Source organism: Entelurus aequoreus, linkage group LG21 (assembly GCF_033978785.1).
Source record: "Entelurus aequoreus isolate RoL-2023_Sb linkage group LG21, RoL_Eaeq_v1.1, whole genome shotgun sequence".
Taxonomy (NCBI): Eukaryota; Metazoa; Chordata; class Actinopteri; order Syngnathiformes; family Syngnathidae; genus Entelurus; species Entelurus aequoreus.
Window position 1 is genome coordinate 25,445,101 of NC_084751.1, and position 10,708 is coordinate 25,455,808.

A 10,708-nucleotide genomic window follows, 5' to 3' on the forward strand; every position below is an offset into this window, starting at 1 on the left:
ACATAGACTTACAGTGTGTATGTAAAACCTTGTTGGAGGTTTTTAAGAGTGCTTTATAGGCGCAACAGGCGAATCCCCATTATCTGCATTGTTGGCCGCTTAGTGCTAGCAGGTTTTTTACTATTTAGAAAGCACAGAAAGGGGAAATGCATGTGTGTTATTGTCTCACGTAAGGATTGTAAATTATGGTTAAAATTCCCCAAAAGTGCAATTTTCCTTGAACCATATTGTGTCTTGCAGGCCCACGTTGCCCAGATGATCAGAGTGAGGAAGAGGAGGGCCCTGGTGGTCGTACTTTGTCTGTGTGCCTTGGGTATGGTCTCTATATCCAAATGGAATAGGATGTCCTTGTATCTGGAAAAGTGGCTTGAGTTGAAGTCATGCAACTGCCAGAAATGTTTGAATGACAGCAACAAGGACATTCAAGAACTTTTGGCCGCGTCGCCCAAGCCCTTCTTGTCCAAGGGCGACACAATCTCTGAGTCAAATTTTTACCGGTGGAGGGTAAGTCTATGGATGCTGTCGTTCATCAGGTCATTCAATCTCACGGCATTTAATCTCAGGTTATTCTATCTCAGGTTATTCTATCGACCGCAACTGGATTGTATGTTTGTCTTTGAAGACATTTGGCCTCTGATCTGAGCAGCTTCATCACTTCATGCTCACAGGCTTAGATTGTCTAGATTTAGTCTTAGACTTAAATTGGGCAAATCTAGTTTTAGACTTAGATTGGAAAGGTCTAACCTTAGATTTAGATTAGACAGATGGTAAATGGGTTATACTTGTATAGCGCTTTTCTACCATCAAGATCTAGGCTTAGATTTAGATTGCACAGATCTAGTCTTATATTTAAATTTGACAGGTCTAGTCTTTTGTTTTCTTCATGTCAGCGTTTGAAGGGGGATAAGCGTTCCTTCGATTTCTTCAAGATAAGTGCCGAACAACTATTCACCGTCTTTCCAGCCGTGCCCAAACTAGAGGAGCCGTCGCCTTACCGCTGCAGGAAGTGCGCGGTGGTGGGCAATTCTGGCAACCTCAATGGTTCACGCTACGGAGAACTGATTGATGACCACAACATCGTGATCAGGTAACTCTGCCCAACCCGACCTATTATGCAAAACCAACTTTTCTAACCTGATGGTACCTGTTTTTTTGTATTTGGGATCTGCATAAGTCCCAAAATGTTGGAATCAAACCATTGAAGCATGGCGGAGATATTTATAAAACAATCTTGTCTTACTTCCTCCAAACGAGCCGTTTGGAATTATCTTTGCCCTCTGCCTATATCTTGTGTGAGTCCGCCATTTTTAAATTAATGTAGAAGCGTTTGTAGTCCTCAACATGTCCATGATAAAACCCAATGAAGGAAAATGAGCAACCAAACAATGTGTTGTTGGTTGCTTTAACCAGCACACGTCACTACAGAAACTTTAAAAAACACAAAAACGGCTGCCAACAGGCAAGAGAAGTGGGGTTTGAATTAGAGATTGACCGATTATCAAAAGTCTAGCAAGTCTGCTAACAATGGAGATAATGAGATTCACTCTATTCCACCTAAAAAGAGCTCCAAAAAAGACATCTAAAAACCTCCATCAACGCAGGACTCGGCGATTATATGATCATGATCGTTAATCGCTATTAATTTGAGTTTGATCACGGTGATCAGCTTTTAGCATATTTCCTCGATCAAACACGGCAGAACTGTCTATTAGTTAGCGCAGTAGCAAACAGTAGGGAAGCAACGATGCTTGGTATAATCCAGCACTGAACAATAGACTTTCATTGACCATGATCCTGTGTATGTGTCTGTGAATGTGTGTGTTTGTTTACATTTGTTTGTGTGAAAGTGTGTCCGTGTGCGTGGCCATCATGTTCCACCGTTGTGAAAGTCAAGATTCCTCAAAACGTAAGGAATGTTCAACCGCATTGTGCCTCATCCCTTTTCACTGCTGGAAATGCAGCCCGGAAGAAGAAAAAAAAGAAATATGACTAACACAAACATAGAAGTTGAAACATTTCAACAACGTTTAAAAGGAGCAGCAACTATAGTTTGACTATCTGCTGCAGCGCACCAGTAATCCTGCCCCGAATGGGGACTTGCAGGCACTCAGAGAACGTCTATGTGACTGTATTGGTCCTGACTGGGAAAATCGGCGCACTCACTGATTTAATGTGAAAAGGCATTTTCATATCTAAGAGAGACAATATTCATTATTTAGCACACACTTTCAATAGCTCAGAGGCGATGCAGCAGCTTACCAGCTCACTATGTGGATGTAGCAGCATAAGCTAGTTAGTTCTCACAGCGCCGCTATAAGGAGTTTGTCTGCGTTAGCGCTTGTAATAACAAAATCGCTAATACTTGGTTAATATTCAGGTCACGAGCTGTAAATGAATCATGTTGGCGCTTTTTGGATATTCCCAATTCCCAAATTGCATTGTTAGCCACCTCATTCCTGCTGTATTTTACAACTAAGAATGCATTAAAAAAAATTAAAAAACATAAGTGTTCTTGTCTTACATAAGGATTAATGATGGGCAAAATTGTTGAAAATGTGTAGTTCCCCTTTAAGGGAATAGCGTTCATTGCATGCACTGTGAAATCAATGCGGCCACAAAAAAAGTTTCTGCAATGCTTAAATTTACTAAAATACGTAAATATTCGATGTTATTATAAATGTGCCTGTTACTACATTACATATATACTTACATCATGTATGTAAAACCTTGATGGAGGTTATAGGATTCTAGAGGGCATTATAGGCGAATTCTGTGAATGTCTATTACGTGTGTTCTTGTCCCACATGAAGATTGTGGATGGTGGGGGGAAAATGCAGTTTTCCTTTAATGACTGATGTATTGACTAGAATGAACGGAGGGCGCACCAAAGGCCACGAGACAGACGTGGGCAGCAAGACGACGTATCACGCCATGTATCCTGAGAGCGCCAGATATTTGGACAACACCACACATCTCGTCTTCTTACCATTCAGTGTCAGGGACTTCCTGTGGCTGCTCAGTACCTTTACTCCCAGGTAACTTGTTGACCCTCTCACATTTACGTGACGCTTACATTTTGACCAACAAAAAGGAAATTATACACATAATTATCTATCGACGTTTCATGAACTAGTTGGTTTTCATATGTATGCATGTGTGAAATACATGGATAAGTAATACTAATCTAAGTAAATTGAAAAAACATTTTCAAAAACTGATATTGGCAACACTAAATTGGCCCTAGTGTGTGAATGTGAGTGTGAATGTTGTCTGTCTATCTGTGTTGGCCCTGCGATGAGGTGGCGACTTGTCCAGGGTGTACCCCTCCTTCCACCCGAATGCAGCTGAAATAGGCTCCCGCGACCCAGAAAGGGACAAGAAGTAGAAAATGGATGGATGGATGGAAATTAAAAAAAAGGATACTTTTATTCCAATGAAGCTACATTTGGACTATTTACTCAACATTGATACACACAAAAAACATGCAAAATCACATTCTACTTCTACGGTGGCGGAGAAATGTCACACCTACCTACTCAGTGGCCTAGTGGTTAGAGCAGGGGTGTCAAACTCAAATACAGAGTGGGCCAAAATTTAAAACTGAACAAAGCCGCGGGCCAAGGTTGAACAAATTAACCTTTTAATAGGGACCCAAACAAGTTTTGCATTGAATATTGAACAAGTAAGGTTTGTATAACTTTATAGTGACATGCAAAATCGAGTTTCAAATAACAACAATAATAATTAAAAAATATCAATGGCATATCAAATAAAATGTAAATAAAAAATTGAATGCCTCTTTTCTATTTGCAGCCTTCTGAGGTAAATATCAAAATAAACTTTTTCCACAGGCTAATAATACATTTGAAAATAAAATAACAATAATGAATGAATCAAACATTCAGCCTTGAAGTAGCAAGAGAAAGTGCATGAATAAAACGTTAATTATTGCTCAGTTTGCTACACTGATTTGCTTTAACACTGAATATGGAACAAGCAACGCTTATATAACTTAATAATGCAAAATCAACTTTCAAAAAACAAACGAAAAAACATCAATGGTATATTAAATAAAATTTAAATAAAAAATTGAATGCCTCTTTTCTATTTGCAGCCTTCTGAGGTAAATATCAACATTAACTTGGTGGGCGGGGCGGGGTTTTGTGGTAGCGGGGGTGTATATTGTAGCGTCCCGGAAGAGTTAGTGCTGCAAGGGGTTCTGAGTATTTGTTCTGTTGTGTTTATGTTGTGTTACGGTGCGGATGTTCTCCCGAAATGTGTTTGTCATTCATGTTTGGTGTGGGTTCACAGTGTGGCGCATATTTGTAACAGTGTTAAAGTTGTTTATAAGGGCACCCTCTGTGTGACCTGTACGGCTGTTGACCAAGTATGCCTTGCATTCACTTGTGTGTGTTTAAAAGCCGCATATAGTATGTGACTGGGCCGGCACGCTGTTTGTATGGAGGTAAAGCGGACGTGACGACAGGTTGTAGAGGACGTTGAAGGCAGCGCCTTTAAGGCACTCCCCCAATAATGTTGGCCAGGTGGAAATCGGGAGAAATTCGGGAGAATGGTTGCCCCGGGAGATTTTCGGGAGGGGCACTGAAATTCGGGAGTGTCCCGGGAAAATCGGGAGGGTTGGCAAGTATGATTATTAGCGGTGAATGCGGTGTTACAGTGGCACTGCCGCTGTATAGTACCGAAGGGCCAGCTCTAATGTTAATTTGATATTGCCTCAAGGGCCAAATTAAATTACACGGTGGGCCAAATTTGGCCCGCGGGCCAGAGTTTGACACCCATGGGTTAGAGTGTCCGCCCTGAGATCGGTAGGTTGTGAGTTCAAACCCCAGCCGAGTCATACCAAAGACTATAAAAATGGAACGCATTACCTCCCTGCTTGGCACTCAGCATCAAGGGTTGGAATTGGGGGTTAAATCACCAAAAAATGATTCCCGGGCACGGCCACCGCTGCTGCTCACTGCTCCCCTCACCTCCCAGGGGGTGATCAAGGGTGATGGGTCAAATGCAGAGAATAATTTCGCCACACCTAGTGTGTGTGTGACAATTATTGGTACTTTAACTTTAACAATTGCAAAAGTCACAACGACAATTTAAAGCCCTAACACAAATATTGCAAAAGTCACATCACAATAATATAAAGCCAAGCCACAACACAACAATATAAAGCCACAACTCAACAATTGCAAAAGTCACAACACAACAATATGAATCAATAACACAATTGCAGAAGTCCCAACACAAAGATATAAAGCCACAATGTAACAACTGCAAAAGTTACAACACTATGTGCTGATGTGCCCAACCTTTTCCAGAGAAAACGGTGAGGAGAACCCAGCGCAGCGAGGCAACAAGGACTTGGTGAGGCCTGCCTGTGAACAATCAAGTGTTGCACCATGTTTTTGTTTTGTGCCTTTGAACATTGACTAGTGTGCCCCCAGGTGATGATCGTCAACCCCGCTTTCATAATCTACGCCGATCAAGTCTGGATGAAGAACAAAGGCTACTACCCGTCCACCGGATTTATTGTCTTTGTTCTCAGCTTGCAGATGTGTGATGAGGTAGGCTGCTGTTTGTGCTTCATTCACCTCACGCTATGTATCGTCAAGGCCTGGTGTTAGTCCACCAATGGCCTTTGGGGGCAGCAGTGCACCAAGAAACACTTACAAGAACTTTTGTTTTTAGATGCGTCGGACTCAACACATCCAAGTAAAATCAAACCGTATCATATCGCCATACCCTTTGTTGCATGTGACCCAGCACCGACTCAAACACTTGGCGGGCAAACAAGCGGGCATAGCAGATATGTTACAATTTTACATGGTAACAAAGCAAGCATGCCTGATAGTACAATCAGGCTCCGCTTTTCAAAATACGCTCTCTCGATGCTAATTTACATTGGATATGCCACATACATGCTACCGATTAGCGTTAGCAATTTTACATGGTGATTTTAACACCCCCCAATTAGGCTTATTAGAAAAGAAAAAATCTACTAATGCACAGTATACTATTACGCATTAGAAAGTAACCCCAACCACTAACCCAACTGAAGTGCAGTAACATTCTCTAAACATCAAATTATTTATACATGAATGTCGGTTAGCAAAAGAACAAAGTGTTATGGGCAAATTTTGATGAAACGTTCAAGAAATGTCAGAAATGGGATAAAGAAAAATGCTTACATTTTGGGGTTGATCCAGATAATTTCTACTACGTTGCCTTACGTTTACATTACAAGGCTGAACTTCTTGGTTTATGTATGCTAGCTTCCCCGCCTCTACCCACAGAGACAAAAATAGTGGCTGACTGACAAGAGGCTTCACCTCGTTTACTTCGTTGCGCTGTAGAACAAAAGCTCCCAGGTGCAAAAAGTGAACCCTCTTGCAGCCTGTTTGCAGGCGACAGACGAACAAAACTTAACACGCCGACATGAAAATTTTATTTATACTTCTATTAATTACCAGCGCCAGGAAGTAATGCATCCGCTGCGGTTTGTTTGTTAGTTAGCGACATAAGTCAAAAGTTTATGGGAGGATTTTGGTATTCATCCCAGAAATGGGATAAAGAACAATTGCGACCCTGAAAGGGACAAGCGGTAGAAAATGGATGGATGGATGATTGAACTTTGAAGATGATCCGAATAAGGTATGCGCGCTCTGAGTGCTTTTTCTAGTTTAAAGTATGTTTTTCTTTTCCAGGTGAGTGTTTTTGGGTATGGAGCAGACGGAGATGGAAACTGGTCCCATTATTATGAAATCCTACAGAACAAAGAGCTGAGAACTGGACCTCACCCTGGCGTGCATGAGTATAACATGATGCAAGAGTTGCACCGCAATCATGTCATTCGTTTTTATAAAGGAGTCTAATGTTTGTCTAATATTAATCATCTTTTTTTCTTTACGTACGTCAGCTGCTTTTTGAAGCACTTGCTTATTTCGACGCAATTTTCATCATTTCACTTTGTAGCCACAATTCAGTATTTTTGTGCTCTCATTTGTCCCAGGTAACAAAATATTAGCTTTTGAATCAATGTCTTTCATTGTTTATGTTGCAAGCCAAGTGATACAAATTATTTCTGCCACACTAGTTTGGCTGCTGGATGCCTCGTTTACACTAATGACGTACATTAAAACATGGACTCTTACTTTTTAATAGGAAGGAAAAATCATTGTCATATATCAGAGGCGTTCAAAGTGTGGCCCGCAGCTCGTTTTCTTTGTGGCACATTTTGAAAATACTAGTAGGAAAAAAAACATGAAAAAGTGGAATAAAAGAGCATACAGGTGAAATATACAGTAAAAAAGTTACAATGCTGACTCTAATAACACAAAACTACAATGCAGGCTGATTTTTTTTCTTTAAAACTGTCATTGCCCCGAAAATAAATGAATTAAAATCAACATTGTTATGAATTATTGACCTATTGAATGCTCCAATTACTTCACATCAAATATTCCACGTCGAAGGAATTTTTGGGGAAAATATTGCATATGTTAAGTTGGCCGTAAAAAAAACAAAAAACGTTATCTATAAAAAAAAAAAAAAGGCTTAATACAAACAAACAAAATCACAAAACAAAAACTCAAGTGATTTATAATCTGAGGTTGACCTAGAAATTTAAGATTGGAAATTAAAATAAATAAATAAAATGTACAGTATGACTTATTTTATTTTTTAACCCATAACTGGGGGGCCCTTTTGGATTTCTAAGAAATTCAGTAGGATTTTTATAAACTGTCATTTCCCCAAAAATAATAATGAATTAAAATCAATGTTTATAATCAATTATTGACCTTGAATTACTTCACATCAAATATTCCACTTTTAATTTATTTTTTTTGAGGGAGGGTAATATTGCATATTTTGAGTTTTTACCATAAAAAACAGGGTTTCCGCATTGAAGATAAAAAAAATTAAAAATATGGTGTCAGTTTATTCCTAACATACATACAATTACAACATGATACATCACATATGTCCAGTTTTTCATTACAGCATGTCTGAAAATGAGTAGTTTATTTAACCCTACCCCTCTACATATCATAGCAGTTTCTAACAAATTTGTTTGTAGTCAACACCACAGTGAATAAATAATTAAATGAACAAAAAAAAAAATAACAATAGACGATAGGTAAATAATTATTTAGCACAAAATATTCAAAAATAAAGAGTTAAGTAATTTATGGTTTTCATGCAGATATGAATTAGATGCCATTTTTTGATAAGGTTCAAGGATCTTCTTCTTTGTACTTTATAAACACTTTGAACAGTTTCTTAAAGTGGATCATATTCGTACTGTACGTTGTTTCAGTTTATCATCATCAGACTCAAGGTTCATACATCCATCCATTTTCTACCTATATCTTACATCACTGACAAGGGTTAACCAGCTGAGCAATGATGGCGTTCTGAGAAACATTTAGTCTGCAGATAGATTTATACATTTGACGTCTGAGCAAAGCCTGAACTGAGTTGATTCTAACCTTAAAGAGCAGCTCACTTGCACTACACCATCTCGGTTGTTTCAATAGAACCAGCAGTTCATGAATGCTCGCTTTCTTTAATGTATACGCAGTGTAGTGCGGGCTACAATATGCCCTAAAGAGACCGAACTTCACTTGGTCTGAACACATGTTAAATTTCCTTGTCAGCTTGTTTAAGTATTTTGTTTTAGTACAGAAATTCAACATTTGTGCTGTTAGATCAAAATGTGGAAATGTGAGGTCCCTCTATCCTCTTTAGTTCGACATGGCACGTATATTATGGTTGGTCCCATACATACATATTGAGCAGTTGTTGCCATCCAGCACTGCTGGGGAAAAAATGCCAAACCGTCAGCATACATGAGATGGTTTAAGAGAGTTTTTTCCAACAACACAGCCTGTTCTACAGGCGCCGAGTTGATGACAAAGATCATCCATGTAGATATTAAAGCAGCGCTAAGTAACGTTTCAACCTTCATGAAATATTTTCATAACTTTTGGGATGATACATGGACTTACAACTAGTTGAATTACACCTCTGTCATGGTCTGAAGGCGTCTGTATCGCTTTCATTGGCACTAAGTGCCTTTGAGGAGGGTGGCAGGAACCTTGCCACACAAAAAACTACAAATGTGCTAACTTACTTTACGGCATACCTCACTCTTCCCTTTCCTCATTCGTCAAAAAGTCGGAAATCGATAGGAAGGCCTACGTGCAATTACTGCTATCATGGAAAAAGCTGCAAAACAATTAAAAAAAAACAACAAAATGTTTTGCCTGAAGAGACAAAAAAAAGAAAAGGGGAGGCTACCCGGATAAAAAGACAGTCAAGGATCAACACTGGCCGGCTTGCACTCGCTAGTGTGAGTTTAAAGACGAGGAGGGGTTTCAGACCGATGCTGCCTTGGTTCTGTTCCTGCTTTACTAGTAAGTAATTTTTGATGCTCAAATCAAAATGGTAATGCTAATGTTAGCTATTGGAAATTTGCGTGGTAGCAACAAGTAGCCACCAGCTTGATTGTTTGCTGTTTCACAGACACGACCAGCCACGCAACAAACTCAAAAGTACTGTATAAAGAAAAAAACAATGCGATGACTGCAAACCACAAATATAAAGTTTGAGTAAAATATGTAGGTTCCTACTGTGGAAAGATCAGTCATACTGAATCATTGTAGTATTATCGGCAAAATCAACCAAAACTGAAAGTTCTTAAGTGGGGCTTTAAAAGGCGCACGGCGTTACTAACACAAAAACAGTCGGAAACTCCGTTGTGCCGTCTAACCTGTATGCTATGGCTGTCCATGCTCCCAATCTTGCCTGCTTTATCCTTGGGACAAGAGTGATGGACAACATAGAATCTGGCAACAGTCCGTGGTTCATAAGACCAGTGAAACAGATGTCAGGATAGCAGAAACCCTTAGGCTGCCGAGCTTAAGGTATTCTACAGTGATTTGGTCTGAGCCACATGCTTTGTCATTATTGAGTTGTGTTATTGCCTGACAGACTTCTTTAGTTAAAATCCCTGCTGCAACACTATTGTCAAGGGTACCAACTATGTAGGGATCACTTTTAACAGATTTGCGATTCATCACTGAATAAGACTTTCATCCAGTCATCCATAATCCACGATTGCTTTTCTATAGCCTATTGAAATCTTGTTTTTTCTCTTTGGATGTTAATGGTGGTATTTTGTTTAGTTTTTCTGTATTTAAATCACATTTCCTTTAGGCACTTTCTTACAGTTCAGCCACAGACGGTGATTCCAGTTTTCACCCATTCATTCTTGATTTGGTTTGCAGTGCATTTTCTGTTTTCAAGACATATTGCTTTAAGTTTTCTGTCTCGACACTTTGAGGTCTTCCTTGGTCTACCAGTATGTTTACCATTTACAACCTTCTCGTTGTTTGCACTTCGTCTAGATTTGAGGCACAGCTGACAGTGAACAATCAACATCTTTTGCAACATTGCGTGATGTTACCTTCTTGAAGTTTGATAATCTTCTCCTTTGTTCACTTGACATCTCTTATGCTGGAGCCATGATTCATGTCAATCCATCTGGTGGAACAGCTCTCCAAGTTGTGAACACACATTTTGAACTGCAGACTAATAAACAGACTCCCCTCTTCTACTAAAAAAACACAAGTGTCATTATTATGAAAATCATTAATTATGCTTCATACTTGCATTTGTACGCTTCTCTGCA

The 10,708-nt window shown here is 39.4% G+C and overlaps 1 protein-coding gene across 1 annotated transcript; it reads left to right on the plus strand.

Moving 5' to 3' along the window:
* The first annotated feature begins 255 nt into the window (after positions 1 to 255).
* LOC133638613 (CMP-N-acetylneuraminate-beta-galactosamide-alpha-2,3-sialyltransferase 1-like) lies at positions 256 to 7,021 on the plus strand. The gene is made up of 6 exons (XM_062031402.1): positions 256 to 504; positions 891 to 1,087; positions 2,868 to 3,035; positions 5,334 to 5,379; positions 5,460 to 5,579; positions 6,720 to 7,021. Exons 1-6 carry the CDS (start codon positions 256 to 258, stop codon positions 6,885 to 6,887), a joined length of 948 nt encoding a protein of 315 aa, XP_061887386.1. The 3' UTR covers positions 6,888 to 7,021.
* Positions 7,022 to 10,708: the final 3,687 nt, after the last annotated feature.